General features: G+C 39.9%; 1 protein-coding gene across 3 annotated transcripts in view; it reads right to left on the bottom strand.

The window, feature by feature from the left end:
- The window catches only part of KIAA1328 (KIAA1328 ortholog), a 180,182-nt gene that overhangs the window by 100,384 nt on the left and 62,250 nt on the right, over positions 1–17,548 (bottom strand). For all 3 annotated transcript variants that reach the window (XM_042831185.1, XM_042831186.1, XM_042831187.1), the window contains one exon: positions 8,162–8,289. In XM_042831185.1, the coding sequence (XP_042687119.1) occupies positions 8,162–8,289 (128 nt within the window). The remainder of the gene's footprint in view (positions 1–8,161; positions 8,290–17,548) is intronic.

Genomic DNA, 17,548 nt, shown 5'->3' with positions numbered 1-17,548 from the left:
ACCTGCGTGGCTAGCCATTACATAAGTTTCAGACTGTCAACCTTCCTGCATAGACAAAAAAAAAAGTAATTTATCTCTGCCTGTGCTCATGAACCATCATTACTCAACAACAGCAATGTAGTCTGCTTGTCTTTTTCCGCATACATTCCAAACTCTGAAAAGAAACACACATTACAATAAACCTGACTGTTGAGCATTTCAGACATTACTGGCATCACCTTAATAGATGAGAATGAAAAAACTGTTTCGAAATAAAATTTAGTGCATTAATTGGATCAGAGATCAGACTGTTCTAAACCATAAATACATGCAATCTTGCATTAAGCTTGCCACAGATGCACATTTGGAGATGGCACCACATCAGATATATTCAGCTTACGTAGACATATGATCTGTCTCAAGAATTTAAAATTTGTCCCACTGTGGGTAGAATCCAAGGAGGAGAGTCCAGTGGAGTCTTTGTAAATTTCAAATGGTAAGCTGTGCATCAGACAAATTTCAGTTTGAACTTCTTATAGCTCAAAATGAAAAACTCGAGCTAGATCCTAGGGAACTAACTTAAAGAGATATTTCTGCAGGCAATCAACCTGGTACAGACAGATAACAAATTTCCACCTCCTCAGCTGAAAGAAAATTACAGCCATGGCTCTCATGAAGAATCTTTCTGTCTATGAAGACCTACCTTGAGTGCTCTGGATAGATAATCACCTGGCCTTCCTTAAACAAAGTCTTTTCTAATTAAATAACCTGATCAACTCACAAAAAAAATTGTGCTTTGCAGGCAAAAGATGGCAACCAATGTCTCTTTCAATACAAGAGGTCTGCTCTGAAAGTAATGCCTCATATTTCATTATGTTGGCAGTATGGCAACAGAGATTGAATGGTCCAGCCAATATTCCATCATGTTTTGTTGCCATGGGACAGATCACAGCAGAGGGATGGTCCAACAAAATGGACTGACACGGAAGTGCAGTGTTGGAATACTGCCAACTTTGCACTACATAAATGTTTGCACAGGAATAAAAAGAACAACCATATGTAAGTTTAACAGGAGCCATTGAACCAATGTGAGGCTGAAGGTGACAGTTTTCTGGATCAAATCATTAACGGTGATGAGACGTGTCAGCTCTCTGGTCTTCTGACTTCCATCCGTTCAGGCTAGTGAAAGATAGACAGTATGGGCAACGTTTTCCTAGGAACAACGTCATCATAGCACTTGTGAAACAGTGCATCATTGCCAATGATGCAGACTATTATAAGCATGGTGTGCAGGCTCACGCTCATCCCTGGCGAAAAAGCATAAGTGGTGACTGTGTTGAAAAAATAGTATCTTGTAGATGAGAATTTTTTGTATCAAATAGTGTTTTTGTGTTCTTTGTAGCTTCCACGGAAATAAATAGGAGGTATTCCTTTGTGTAACCTACATTATAATCACTATTACAAACTTCTGAATAAAGTTATCTAGGTTGTGTAGTCCCAGATGAGTTTACAGTAACACTATTAATTTCCATATTAAGAAATAAAGGCCCAGTTGTAGAACTACTGCTACTAGCTCAGAAGCACTTTCTCTTCATACTAAAACAGGTTTTCACCTGAGGATCTTTCTTAAAGAGGAATGGATAAGTGAGAACAGAGTGGAACTATACAAGAATTCTGTCTGTAAGGGAACTCTGCAAGTCATCTTGTCCAAATCCACCTGAATGTCTCCAATACTAGTTTTCAGAAAGCTGGGAAACTCAGGAATGTAACGTAATGTTAATCATAACATACAGGACTTGGCATGCTTGGAGACATGCAAAAAACGTGTTTTATTGACTACCTGAAACTGGAGAATCAGGGAAGTTGGATGCACATGAGAAACCAGCTGGCAATCTCAACATTCAAAAAAATACAAAGACAGCAGAATGAAAGGCATCTACATAGGTCAAACGGACTATGCTAATAAACGTGCCAGCATACTGCTAGGCTGCTGGCACATTTGCTTGACGGTGGTAAGGACATGTATAGCTAACTCCACAAAGCAAAGGGCAAAACAGGAGATAGTTTCCTCAAGATGTGCAGCATATTACAATATTTGTGACTGAAAATAACATTCTAACTTTCATTGACAACGCTTCACCCACACTTAGAAAGGAGATGCAGCAGATGCTGATGAGCACGGTCATAAAACTCTCTCCCAAGAACCACAGTGGGGGATAAAGTGAAGAAACTGTTATATCTAAGTTTCAGAAGTGTCCTCAAGGACAGGAGGTCCTCAAATGACAGAGAAGGAACTTCTCATCTGACAACAGCTGCAATATGAGCAAAAACTTATGAGGTCAAGAGAATGTTTTGCTAGAAAGGAAGGCATTGCCTTCTTTCCAGATTTATCCTTCAGCAGAAAAATACATAGCTGATATGAATGTCCACCTAAGGAAAAGATTTCCATAGGAGGTATAGGCTTTAAAGCCCAGCATATGAAACTGAAAGAAGAATCTTCAAAGTAGAAGAAGATCAAAAATCAAGAGACTAGAGACAAGCTTGATTAAAGACAACAGAAGAATAGCAAAGAGAGAGTGAAGTGATGTAGATCTCAAGCTCAGACCTCACTTAAGCAGTGAGCTGAGAGTAAATCACTTACTAATGCAGCATCATTCACAGCATGCCAGTAGACAGGGCTTTTTCAGTGCCCCGTGGTCCTATTATAGCATGGCTTTCCAGGGGATTGTGTGCAGATGTAGTTATACTGTCAATGTTAGCAATAACAGATATTTCAGTATTGATGTTTCCTTTTAGTTTAAATATTTATGTTTTCTTTTAGTTTAAACATTTATGTTCATCTGCATTTCTGTCGGGTGTTAGCACGTTTTTAACCCAGACAGGTAAATCCAGTAGGACTTCGTAACCTATAGGTGAAAAGAAAATACATTACTTTTTTCCTTATGCATGGTATCCTGTTCCAGATTCTAAATCTGAAATATCACTAAGCACTTAGAACACACATGAAGAAGCTCCCAAACCTTAATGTTCACTGAAGAAAACAGGATGAGGATAAAAAGCATTATCTCCCTTTCAAGGATAGAAGAGGTACAGAAAGTGATCGGAGGATTTGCCAAAAGTAACACAGGTAAGGCAAGGCTACTCCCAATATTTACTCACGCTAAACTTTCTCTTCGTCTGGCCTCCTAAAATTATTCCAATATCCTTGCGTTCACAGTCAAATTAATTCTTTATTTATTATCCCAGTTCTCAAGTATATTTCAGATAGGCTCATCCATTGTTCCTGTGCAGCTGGGTAAACAGACAAAGTAAATTCTATCATGCAGGTTTACCTTATAACACTCAAAACCCTTTGCATATGTGGGATTTTTTTCTTTCAGAGAACGAAGATTGTATTTAGAGGTGACCCACACTGAAGGAAGAGGAATGGAGAAGTCTGGGCACAATCAGAAAGGCTTCTGAAGATTGACTTTTTTCAATATTCTTATCAAAAGAAAACACAGAACTAATATTTGAAGCTTTAGTACATAATTGCCCTTATTAAGGCAAAAAATGGCAATGATATGGACATGAGTTTTAGTCACAGACATGAAAAGAATGCAAGACTTCCTTTGGAGTTAACTGTGAAATGACACTCTAATTGTGTAAACAATGTTTAGGATGAAAAAGTGACTCATAAGAAGGAAAAACATTATTAAAAAAAAAAACAGTATCAAAAATATAGCCTCCTCCCCAAAAGCTAGTCATCTTTACGTTTTACAATTTTCCCAGCACAGAGCATAATTTTCTGTATGCTGCTGGCACTGTGCTTAGTACACAATAGTACCCCCTTCCTGACAAGGGCCCCTGGCATTCCTGAAATATGAACACTAACCAGGAGACAGACAATAGTGTATATGGGAAGGGGAAAGAACAAATATCCCATCAAAAATGCACTGATACACCATTCCGTCTACAATCACACTCCACACCTATTACATTTCTACATACAAGAGGAAGAACTGCAACTTGAAACGCACTCAACAAGAATCTGTGTAAATCTAGGAAGTTAGCAGATGTGTTGATAATCTTCTACAAATAAGAAACAAAAGCTGCCAGCTGTACTAGTAAATTCAAAGATTAATAGGCAATGCTGAGACAACAGATATTATTCTTCTTTCAGGCAAAGTAGCTCCAGAATTTGGGTCCTGTAAAAACTCAAACTCCTGCCTAACTCTTATGAATCAAATCCTGCCAATGCTGCAGAACACCTACACCAGCCAGAAACTTGCCAAAGTAAACTGGATTATTGCCATGATTTGAGATGGCAGTGCAGCAGCAACTGTACAAGTAAGTCAGGCCTGATTACCTAGAACAAGGACAATTCTCTTTTCATCTCCATATAAAGCTTCTGAAAATGGCAAAGATGGAACAGTTGAGAGCTACAGAAAGAACATCTAAAAATCACTCTTGACAGAAAAGATTTAACTGCATTTTATTATGTATGGTATCTTCTGTTAACTTTGGGGCAGAAGCCTATTGTTCAGTAGAGCTCTTCACTTTCCTTACACAAGAGCTATCTCTTTGAATCTGTATGAGTCAACTTTAGTAACCACTTCAATATTCACTTTGCAATTAATGCTTCTTTTTATGGGTTGGTAGAAGGTAAACCAATTTCAGTTCAGCTTCTAGGTATTGAATTTATTATAAAAAGTTATGTACTTAAAACTCCTATAATGAAACCAGAGGCATCATGAGATATTAACCTAGAGTTAATGCTGAGAAGGCCAGTTTGAATAATTCAATTCAAGTCACCTTAAGTATCTTTTCAAATGGAATTAACTTTATCTCACGAAAAAAAGAAGCCCCATGTTCCAGTTACTGATTATTGACTTCATGAGAGTCTGTCTTAAATCATCTCACCACCATTTTCCCCACATTTTTATTTCACTACTACCAGAATACTTCTTTAAATTTTGAGGGCTGACTTTCGTTATAAAGAAGCAATATCAGCTCAGAGGAAAACGTGCTTTCAGAATAATTGTTACCTTTAGCATCACCTTTATGTGATGCTAAAACAGACAAAAGCAAAAGCGAACACCAAAGTAGCTGCATTAGTTCAATCCAGCTAGGAACTAGGACTGCATTTCAGCCACGTGTGCAGAGCTACAGCAATCACTTCCCTCCCATATGATCCCATCTTTCTGCAACAATGCCACAGCAGTTCGGTAACACTGCAGTCCTCCTGACTTGTTAACTGCCTTATTGCAACATCGAAGCCAAGCATCTAAACACCAAAAAGAAATGCTTTCAAATTCCTACCTAAAGCTAGGGAAAGGGACAGCTCTTGGTCAGCATTATTGAACAGTAAGAACAAGGGAGTCAGACAGGCAAAAAGCAAGCGATGACCAGATAGATACACATGTAGCATTAGGAATGAATTAAAACAAACAAGTAGAAAAAGGGGGAAATGAACAGAAACATAACAGGCAGAACAAAGAGGTGCTTCGGTACACAGTATAACCATGCAGTCCCATCTTTCTGCAAGACACTGGAAAAATCAGAGCAACATCTTGCTCTGAGACGCAGGTGCCCCTGTAACATCGACCCGAAATAGAAAATGTTGATTACCTCTCCTAGACAGTTCAAAGTAGTGAAAGCTAGGTAGCAAGCTAGCATCCATTGATTTAAAGCTAGACAACAGCCAAGATTTCCTTGGCTCAGTCAAAACAAACAACAGGGAAAAGATTCCCCATGGTCAAGGATTCAAGCTCAGGAAGGCTTCCTTTTGCATAAACAAGATGGACCTTCTCAAACTTTAGCTTAAAATAAATAATATTGAGAGCATAAAAGCTTCAGCAGGGCAAAGAGAGCTGCAGTGAGCAGCACTTGGAGTAAATTGAAAGTTCTTGGGGTCTTCTCCCCATTTTTTACCTCCCTGAAATCCCTGTGTGCTGTGGTTCCTGTGACATTCTCCCATGAGGCAGGACACCTAAATGCAAACCCTGTGCTCACCTAAACTACAGTTAAGACAACACTCAAACAGAACAAAGAGAGATCAACAATGATCCTAAGACTTCACAGTTCAGTTAAGACAACTGACAAAAGACAGAACCAAAAAATTGTATGTAAATAGTACAGTCATCCAAACACCAGCCTACCAGGTTTGGTTTTGATAGCTATGATGTAAAGGACCATGTCAAGGAAACAACTGAAGCCATGAAGCAGGACTGTGAATCTCTCCACATTTGAGCTGTGAAGAGAAACAGCATGAAGTGTCTGTTTAAAAGAAGAAAAAAAAGAAAAATGCAACAAATACCAAAGCAACATATACTGAAGAAACAAACTCCATGTCCACCAGGATTACATAGAAGAGAAATTTGAAAAGGAAAGCTAGAAAGATTAGAAATATTTTGCAAGCTGTAAGACAGGCTGGTTGAAGCATGTTTTGACAATTTCTATCTATGCCTACAAAGCTTTGCACAAAGCAAGAGGGCTACGGTAATTTCAGACCAGTTAGCCTGGAACTGTAGACTCGGTAACCGTAAATGAAATGTCAAGACAAACCTAGAAATAATATATGAATTTGCATTTGTGGACAAAAGTATCTGCAAGCATAAAGAAAAGAAATAATGGGATCGAAAATTAGCTTGATAGAACTTGCACGTGAAGTCAGAAAACAAGCTCAGAGAAGTCTGTGCATACACTGACAGCACTTAGGAAGCCAGAAAAAGGAGAGACAAACATGGATTGCTGTACTTCAGATGCTGATTTGACAGTTAATAGGCTGAAGGCTTCCTGCTATATACATCTAAACATTAGTACTTCTGTGGGATTAGACCGTATACCTTTGTAGCATGCATACCCAGTACAAGTCACACGTATTTTAAGATGAAAGGCTAAAGGTGAAAGATTTCTAGCAGAATCCAATCCCAGGGAAGTAACAGCATCACCCCAAAATCAGCTGCCAAGACTGCATGGGTTCTTCTGGGTGGCTCTCCATCAGGAAACCCAGGGAGCTGTGTATCACAGAGAGGAACACGAACACCGTTCATTCTCAGAGAAAATAAAGACCCTTATTTTCAGCTCAAAAACATCACAAAATGGATAGCAGACAAACATACAAAAGAATGGGAACAAAATGCTTGTAAAAGCTAGAAGCCTGACAAACAGCAACATATTTTCTAAAAATGTATAAAGCACAATTCCTGCTGCCAACGAAGATGGTATTGCTACCTCCTGAACAGAATTAAAATTGTAGTTCTGCCTCCATGGGCTTCTGAGCAGTAGGATCTGCCTATGCAATTCTGTTAGCAGGTACTACAGAGAGGACAGAGTTAGGCCACCTTCTGAATGCTATGCTGGTGTCTTCACCTCCAGCCATAGTAGAAGTCTGTAATACTCATCAGGAAAAGAAAGATTCAAGCATACAAATCATAAACAGGCATGGTCTGTTTTAGGTAGGATAGACTCTGAATGGAGATGCACTGATGGAAACTACTGAAAGACAACAGCAACTAAAAGCATCAGGTAGAGATTGCATAAATTGCTTTAATTTCCAGGGCATCATCTGCTATCAGCAGGGATACAAATCAAGTACCTAGTTATCAGAAAAAAAACCTCTCAGGCAACCATGTTTTCAAGTCTTTGTGCATATACATCTGAGAACCATTTTACCACTTAATTTAACACGTCGTATCTCCAGTCAATGTTTTCTGGTTTTAAACGGCATATATAATTATGGGTCTTCTATAAACAGCTCAAATCAGATGGGCTGCCTTACAGGCTTGAGAAAGTTCTTATTGACCAAACACATCATCTGTAATCTCCTTTTCAGTCATCAAAAGCTACAGTGAAAATTTAAAAGGCTGTATCTACAGTGACTGCAATTATTTCACTGCTTAAGAAACAGAAGGGAAGAAAACAGGGGAGCATCTTTTTCCTTAGCAAAAGCATGCATTCCAATGGTTTCTACTGCATTACAACATGGTCAATTAACTTCACCCATTTCATTGATCCAAAACTTGCTTCCTTTTTTGTCTTCCTGCAATCCACGCATTAAGGGAAGGCCATGGGAAACCAATCAGAACAGTTATCAACATTGAACAATACACGACAACACAATTCAGTTTCAGTTCTAGGAAAAGAGAAAAAATGTTGTGGAGATGTCATAAAAAAGTGACATGGAAAAAAAGAATCTTACCTTCTGCTCCTTTTCCTTGGCAGCACTGAGTTGAGAGAGGGAGAGCGACAGTTGTTCCTGCTGCTCAGCTAGGTACTTCTGATACAGGCTCAAAAGTTCCTGGCATTCTCTGTACTGCTGCTGCATAGGTGAGACATCAGAAGTTAAGGAAAAAACACTCTTTGGTGAATAGTTAGACACAAACATAAGCCAACTCTCCCTGCGTAAATCCGATTTAGATCCATAACACTTCAATTTAAAAACAGATATTGTGTGTTTGAGTACTGCTTAATGATAAATCTGTCTAGAGATGAATGTTCAAGTACAACCTTCTTTCTATTCAGAATGGAAAGAGAAGAATTGTACCAAATTCTTTTATCATTGGAAAAGGGACAGCAGGAGGCAGGTGATGACATTGTTTCAGCTGGAGCAATTACAACCCTCTGATTTGTATTCAGCAAAGCCAGACACTACCAATGTTTATTTATAAATAAATAAATAGCCAGCCAAGTAAATAAATAGTCCATTTTTAAGCAGAGACATAGATTCACAAGCCCACATACCCAAATCCAATCTCTTTGCTTGAGCACCAACCGCTCAAAAACCCAGAGCCGCAGATGCAGCGCTACAGGCCTTTTAGAGCCCAGCAATGATTTTTGGACAGTAATCTGGAGAAGCAGCAACTATGGTGTTTGCAAGGATATTAGCAAGCAACAGTGTCCTGTCTCGCTTGCAGCATTGAAATTCTAACAGGAGATAAATCTGCTCTTCACCTGTCATTGTGTAATTCCCTCCCTTGTTCATGTAGCATGGTAAACCATTTATGCTCTCTTCTCCCCCCTCACTTTTAATTTTGCATGCAGATGGGATAAGGGCTCGCTGTCCAAAGAGATTACTCTGAATAAATACTTTAATAACAAGTCACTGCAATTAAGGTAGGGAACAAAAACTTCTTCAATCTATAAAATGGTGTTGAGTTACAGATTTCCTTAACATTTTTATGATCTAATCATTGCTTCTGGGCAAATTCATGTTGCAATCATTTTTGCCAATCATGGCTGCATAAATAACTCACTGCTTTGTTATTCCCTGTTATGACCCTGCTTGGATTTTTTTTTCAGGCTTTTTTTTTTTTTTTTTTCCTCCTCCTTCTTTTGGGGGAAGGGGACACTTGCCAGGATTTTCTTGCTTGCTTTGCTTTGTTTTAAATGAAAGGCTACACAGAGAATAAGCAAAACCTTTTAGGAAGGAAGGAATGGTTGGGTTTTAAAGCCCAGTGTTAGATCAGTCAGGAGAGTTCCTACCCCACATTTGCTCAACATCTGGAAATAGAAGAGGATACAAACAATGGTCTAAACAAGCTAATTGCTTTCCAGAGTCAGCCTGCCTGAAGCTTGGGCTATTTTACATTTCAGTTCATTTCGTCAAAGAGCACCAAAAGGCTGAAGTGATTTGTGGTGGTCTCAGGAGTCTCTGCCAGCTATGATGTATATAAAAGGAATTTTTTATTCCGGTTGTAACCATAGGCAGTAATGTTTATAGTAGGTGAACATATTAGCCTGGACGCAGGGCATGAATTTTACTCTAGAAAAAGCCAGTTCATTTATACAGCCTAAGAGTTAAATGTCGGTATTTGAAGACAAATTATAGAGAAATTCATTTAAACCCATGTTATGTGGCAGAATATAAAAACAGACAGTCGTATCTTTATCAGTTTTTTACAGCCCTCTTAATTCACTTTGCTTCCAGCAGCCCCTTCCCCACCAAACAGATTTTACCCTCTTCTCCCTGCAGCGAGCGCACTGCTGGCACACCGACAAGCCAAGCTCCCCAGTGGCCCTGGAGGACGCCAGTGATGGCTGTGTACCCCCTTGCACTCTTGCCACTATGTTACCACCAGCCCTGCTTGCAAGCCAGGTGAGACTGCCCTCACATGCATGGTATGTACCATCAAGGAGATGCCCAAATTATGTTTTACACAAGGCAGAGCTCTTGCTGTGCACGTGATGCTCCCTCCTCTTACTTACAGCTGCCAAATTTACTTTACACAGCTTAAAAATATGACGTGAAAAATTAACATAAGGAAAGCATGCAAGCAAATCCTAATTGTCCAAGAGCCAGTTATGTGACTACAAGTGAGAAGAGCAGCAGTCAGCACGAGCACGAATGGCAGCAGAGATACTCCCCAGATTTTTCAAAGAGTCAGTCAGGAATGCAACTATGGCTAAAACTTCCCGTGTTGGCAGACTAAAATCTTGTTCATTCAGACAATGACTCTGCATAAAAACATGTTGTTAAGCCACCAGAGTCCAAAGCCTTGCTTTGCTCATTAAGTAAGTAAACATCAAGCTTCAAATAGGAAAAAAAGAAAAAAAAAAAGCTGTTTTTTTTTGTTGTTGCTGTTGCAGGCACGTGTATAATAGCTCCAGCTATGGTAATTCTCTGTAATGTGCTGGTACATTTACTACAGAATACTCTCTTACAAAAAAGAAAAAAAAAAAAGCTTTAATAGCAGATCTTACTCTTTTTGCTAAAAGCAGCAAGATGATCTCTTTCTTTTTCTTTCTCCCTACAAATTAGCCAGGCAATAAACAAAAAAAAAAAAAAAAAAAACCTGCCACAAAAGTATCCAAGTCCTTCAGATACCATGGGGGCACACATGTACAATGGGAACGCAGTCTCTAGACAAATGCAGAGGTAATGATAAATATTTTCATAATCTGCTTCACAAAAGAAACAAAGAAACAGAAAATGTTATAAGGGTGAAAAAAAAACAATAGGACAACAAGTCATGCAGATTTGCATTCCACAGAAAACAGAGTGTGCCTAAATGCTCACATCAGATATTTCTTTAGGCTTTCAGAAGCACAAATATTGGATTTACAAGATGTTAGTTACCTGGGAGAAGTGGCACTTGGCATTTCACTAAATTGTAGTTTTATATCCAAGAAAAATGCATTTGAACATATCCCAGCAATACGTTTCAAACAGTTTGTTATTAAAGTCCTGTTGTGGTTCGGGGGGGGGGCGGGGCCCAACAAAAATATACTCCCTTTCATAAATGCAAAGGTTAAGATTTCAACAGACACATTTACACGTCGCATGGCAAGTACTATATATTTTATAGAATAAATTAGTTAATTTCACCACCAAACATAAGTCACAGAATTAAGAGTTCATTTATGGCTCTTAAGAGATAAAAACCTCAGCAGAAGCAGAGCTGGCTTTGAGAAGAGGGACCGCCAGCACGCAGCGGTGGCATGCTTGCAGATTTCCAGGGAGAGAAACATTGGGCAGGGAACAAAGAGCTTCTTACGGGTGAGGCTTCAGGAGAACGCACAGCCAAACTAACGCTCAGCTGCTGCCAAAGGCACTCTTCAGCTCCCTCCAGGAGCCTCACTCCCTCCATCTGCACCAGCTGTGGAGCTCTCCCAAACCCATTGCTAATCCCCAGGGCTTAGTGAACCGCACGAGTGCATCCAAGGGTCAGTTACACACAAGCACAGCACGGAGGAAGCAGAGGAAACGTTCAGCTGGAAGAGGCAGCCACTTGTCTGGTGGAGTCCCTCCACCTCGCTAAGCAGTGGTCCTGCTCTTTCTCTGCTATGCCTTGGGCTTTTGTGTCTGCTAAGATCACAACAAACAAAACCACCTTATTCCCTGCTGAAAAAGTTCACGTTGCTCACACTTCCCTTGCTCACAAGTTGACAGACAGCTGCACACCTTTGCTTCCCCAGAATTTAGAAGAAAACAAGAAGTGGGAGGAAAACGTCACTCAGTAGCATACACCGACCTCCTGCAGCACTCCCAGTACAGCTCCACTGCCTCTTTAACTATCGGTAAAGCCCAGCTTAGAAGCTGGAGTATTTTTCCCAGAAAGCTTTTGAGTTCTCCAGATCCACCTCTGTCTCCTTCTATCAGCACACTCTGCCTTCCAGCTGCTCGGACACTCACTGGCTTGTTCATCTGGAAGAGAGGTTTTGAAAAGTACCAACACCAGGTCACTCTCAAGGCTGAGCTGTTTGCTGAAGTTCTGCCTTTCTCAAATCAGTTTTTCTAAGAGAAAAAACAAAAATAGACAATCTTTTTCTTTAGAAAGATTTTTCAGCCTGTGTCATTTAAGAAGCTCTTGGTTTTACCACCCTTTATTTTAAGGGAACAAACACATTTAAGCAGATTCCAATCATGGGAACTTAAGGCAAGAAAAAAATGTTCTATGAAATATTATGAAAAGAGGAGAACAGTACTAATAAAGAGATTTTTTGGCCATGAAACTACCAGCAAAGGCCCTCTTGTACTGTCCCAAAACTCCTCCCATAGTGACTTACTCCTCAACTGTTTGTCACAAGCATTTTTGGGAAAGGCACAAACTCCAGCACTCACATTTTACACTTGGAGAAACTGTGGCACGGGGAGCCTTTGGGCACGTCTGCACACACAGGTGCAGCCCAGCAGCACCATGCTGCACACGCCAGCTCCAGCACAGAAGTCTTGTAGCTGTGGGGTAACTCACAGCTCAGGCTCAGCACGAACAGCACAGATCCATCTTGGAGCTGGTTAGCTCTGAGAGCAAGTTCGTCCACAGCAACCCATGCAGACATGTCTTAAGAAACTTCCCAAGCATCAAACAAGAAAGATATCAAGGGATTACAGATTTCCATACTTCCTGACTGTAGCTCTGACTTAGAGCCTCCTTCCATTCTGACCCATGTCTTTAGGGGAAAACAACAGGTACATCTCCATTTTCAGCAACATGATCCTCCAGCCCCTATATTCTCAATAGCCCAAGAGACACTACAGAGATAAGCAAAGTTGAGTAAAGCATGTAAAGGAATGGGAAAATCAAACCAGGCACAAGTTTAAATTTAAATAAATCAGCAACAACTTCCACTTTGCAGTAGAGATACAAGGAACCTTCAGGGATACAATTTCAGCACATGATAAACAAAGATTTTTGACATCTGCAAGCACAATCCAGTAGCCACAAAACAGGGCTATTTTTTTAATACCTGCTTAAGGACATGCATCTAGAAAGCTGACTAGTTACCATATTAGCAGCTTCAGCAAAAGTCCAAACTTTCTTCACTGCCTCAGGTAGTCCCTTGAAGACAAAGTCTGTGGAAAAACTAGAGTGACAAGAAGAAGCTGCAAAGTATCGCTTACACAAGGCTGCTGAAAGGCCCCAAAGAGAAATCTATTCAGATAGCTGCAGGAAGACACAAGCTTGTCCACTTGCACTCCAGCTATGGAGTACAAGCCACAAGAAGCCACGCAGTCACAACAGCAGAGCATCTATCACATCATGCTTAGCTGAATTTAACTTGCTTTGATGTTGTAAGTTTGGTTGGAAAAATGGCACTATACTGTTTCCAGGACGCTGCTGGACTATGCCCGACAACTTGAAAAAAGCAAGCTTATATCTATAGGATAGTCACACCTCCACATCTATAATTTCAGCACCGTGCAGCACTGTGGCATTGCAACAGATACCCAATAGCCCAAAAATGCCTTACAAAATGCCTTAGACAAGTAAGACTCTTTTAATTCAAGCACTCGATTCATTTAAATGCTTCAAATACAAGGGAATAGAGTTTGCAGAGCCTGCAGAACCCCAGTGGGCCACAACAGCCTCATGGCAAACTCCACTGTAAGTGTGCTCAGTCTGAAGTGAACCCACGTTTTTCCATGCATCATTCAAGCAGATATTTTTTCAGTATTTTGACGTGCGGCAATGAGGTTTATTTTCTACCTTAATATTCTGTATATCAATGGGAGAGAGATACCATGCCTTTTGGGAAAGAAGCAATATGTATGTCATTCTGATTTCCACCTGCAGGCTCTCTCTTCTTCCTAACCAAAGAAAGGATTAAAATAATGCCGCTTCAACTACTTACATATGAAAAGTCACATGAATAAAAATAAACTGCTGACATTAATGAATTAACATCTAAAAGGAGCACTTTAAAATATAAACTAAGATATACTCTAAGCTCTTTCCTTTAGAATTAAACAATTACATACTTCATTGCAAGCTGACCCACATTTGATTTTAATATACCATTTGTGTTCAACGCGTATACAATCCTGCATTTGACAACCTCATCTCAGAAACGGAACAACAGGATTGCATTTCAGGACCAAACCATCCGGGCACGGATGAAAGGCAACACCAACACATTTCTTCAGCCTTTAAAATTAAGAGAAATAAAATAAGTGCCTTGAACCTATGTGAATCATTGTTCTGTGAAAGGGTAAAGACTAGTAACTTCTATGAAGGTTTATTATCTAAACTCCGAAGATGCTGCAAAGACTGAAGGTAATAAAATGTTTTATGAACAACTTCACTTCACTCGTTCTTATATAACTGAGTTTATGTGGACTCTTTGGCACAGTGATGCTAAGAACCTGTAGGGAACTTTCTGCACAGCCACTTTTCAATGTATTAAAGAAATCATCTGGCGCAGGTCTGAGCCTTACGAGCCTGCAGTTCAAAACACAATTTCCTCCTGATTCAAAATCCTCAGGAAGCGCAGTTTTGAAAACACTTTGAAGAAGCAAGTCACATAGAATAAGACAGAGTGATCTCCAGTCTGAAGACCAGCAGTTACGGTTTAATTTCCACTTGAATATTTTAATGTTGTTATCCAGGCAGTAAATCAAGAATAAAAAGGGAAGATGCGCAGGGAGAAAGGTCACACGGTCCACAAAAGTTAAGAACTTCACTTTTGTTTGACGCATCAGCATTATGTTGGTGAATGCCACAGCTCTCATATCAAGAAACTGCTTAATACATTTCCATTCTGTTTGAAGGGAAATTAAATTTACATTCTTTGGGAATATGGTATTGTAATTAGTTCATGACTTGATTACACTTTGAAGTGAGCCAAGACTGCACATGGTGCATACAAATCAGTTAAGTTATGGTTACCTACCTTAAGGAAAGCCAGGGAGTTCAGCACAAAGTTAAGGACAAAGCCAGGGCTGTCCTTCGGAGCTTTCAGGAAGCATATGGACAAAAAAAATCCAAATCTATTCTCTGGACTTACTGACATCAGGTGGGAACAGAAATAAGAGAAAATACAGTTTCTTGTAAAGCTGAACGAGTTTTTGAAAAATCTGCTTCTTCCCATATCACCTGTAGGGCAAATGTCGAAGCCCGATCCTAAAAAAAGCAATTGGAAAAGTTCCTACCCTGCTTAAATTCAGCAGTATGTCTTATTTCTGGTGTATGCAATTTTAAAACAAATTCTTCTATTAATAGCCTGAGTTTTACACCATCTACCGAGATGCTCTGCTGCACCCAGATGATGCAATCCCAAAGTTCACTTTAAACATGCTGAAAAACACTGAGATTCACAATACACACAGGCTGCAGCTAAAACTGGCCAAAGAAAAAGATAACAAGTAGGACCTAGAGAGCAAGGAAAGAATTTAAGCCTAAAACTAATTCCCAGCATCACGTATGGACTCAGAGAAATCTCTGTCATACTTCAAAAATGCAAAAGCAGTTTAGGGTACATGATTTGATCCCGTGCATAATAATCCTTTCCACAGGATATGCCAATCATAGTGGACAGCTTATCTGCCATGTTCTCTGGTTCAAAGGTGGGTAAGGACAAAAATATCACACACCATCATATGCCAGCAGATGTGCCTGGATCAATAAATGCAAATACCATCTCAGGGCTTGCACTTTCCATTTCAAGTGGAAAACACATCTTCAGTCTTATCTTCATTAATACAAACAAAAGGATACTTACAATCAAAGAAAGAGGAAAATAAAGGCTTGTTCTAAAGCCCAGCTGTGCTAACGACTTTTTCTAATGAAAAGGAAGGAAGAATAGAACACACACAAGGTAAGTTGGGCCACTATTCACAGCAGTGAAAATGTGCTTTCATAACAGTGAACATAAAGAATCTGATGGCAGAAAAACTAAGAACCTAATTGTACAAAATACAGACCCCACAGATCACTGTAACCAGGCATCGGCCCTGGCACGAGTCATAAAAAAAAATGAGTGTGGCTTCAGAACTGCAATGGCAGGAGATTTTCCCCACTGGTAAGTTAGAGTTTGTTCTAACCCAGCTGCTCCTTTTAGGGGAGCTTTGCCAATGTCAATAGCAACTTTCTGAATTCAAAGATTTCTCTTGGCAATTGCTTAGATGGTACAGCTACCCAGCCTCTTCCACTAGAAACTGTTAAGGAACTTGTTACTTACACATTTGTGTATCAGCCAGTAAATATATGGTCCTTTTTTGTGGCGAAAAGGAGCCTGGAGATTCAGTCCTACACAGTTTCTGTGCAAAACAGCTCCAGCACCAGAGAACAACACCACGCATTTCATCATGTACTAAAGAAAATAATCTCAACCTGCACAGTTTCAGAATGCGAAGCCAAATAAGCAGGTATTGCACCTATCACTTCCCACACAAAAACAGTGCTATTTTTTCCCCTTTACATATTTAGAGCACAAAATTAAACAAATAAAAGGAATACTGCATAATTTAGCTTTCATTTTCTATCAAATTGCTCATAATTGTAACCATAAAATGATAATATTCTACCATATGTGCATCTGCAAAGCCGACAAAAGCATTGGTCAGCCCCTAGCAGAGCAAAAATGAGCCTGTGGCTCCACCTAGCGACCGCCTCGGAGATTGCAGCCCGCCGAACGAAACTCGTACAGAGCGCTTGTCAAATTTGGAGGTGAATTTTCTTACATGGAGGGATCTAATACTTCGCTTTGAAACACGAAAATCCGCCGTGCAATCCTCCTCAGACTGCAGTCCTCCATCCACACAGTCGCAGCTTTACATAAAATACCTATCACTGGAAAGACTTGCTGTTTCAGTGGCAGGCCTTTGTGAGAATTACAAATCTTCTCCAGTGGCCATTGCTACTGTTTACACAAAGCCGTTTGTCACGTCAATACTACTTGATATTAGAGCAGCCATGTTCTTTGCTCTAATTTGACAATGGAGCTCCTGGCAGCGGCCCGAGGAGAGATAAGGTGCTTTTAGCCCATGCACGAATTGAGGAATGCGAGAAAGGACTCTCAGCCTGTTATGTTTAAGGCAGTAACAGGAGTTATTTAATGGGATAAACGTGAACTCGAGTCAGATGCGTGGAGAAAAGGGGATGAAAAGACACAAGAGAACTGAATGTAAAGCCTGAACTTACTGCAGCACAGCTCAAATAAAGAACGGCCAATCAAAAAGGTGTCTGTTTTCAGAGAATGAGGATGTAGGAACACAAAGCATCAACTCTTTTTATAAGGAAGCTAATCACGTTTGGTCTCAGTTCCTATCAGAATGGGGATCACCTGAGAACACACAGTGCTGTCTGTCCTGTTGCTCCTTTGCAGGAAACAATCCATCATCGTTCTTAATTTTATATACTTCATGTCT

This window comes from Centrocercus urophasianus, unplaced genomic scaffold (genome assembly GCF_019232065.1).
Source record: "Centrocercus urophasianus isolate 14NV4802_14NV808 unplaced genomic scaffold, USGS_Curo_1.0 seq_35, whole genome shotgun sequence".
NCBI classification, from domain to species: domain Eukaryota; kingdom Metazoa; phylum Chordata; class Aves; order Galliformes; family Phasianidae; genus Centrocercus; species Centrocercus urophasianus.
Note: the sequence above shows the minus strand (reverse complement) of the source record. Positions and strands in the feature narration are given on the sequence as shown.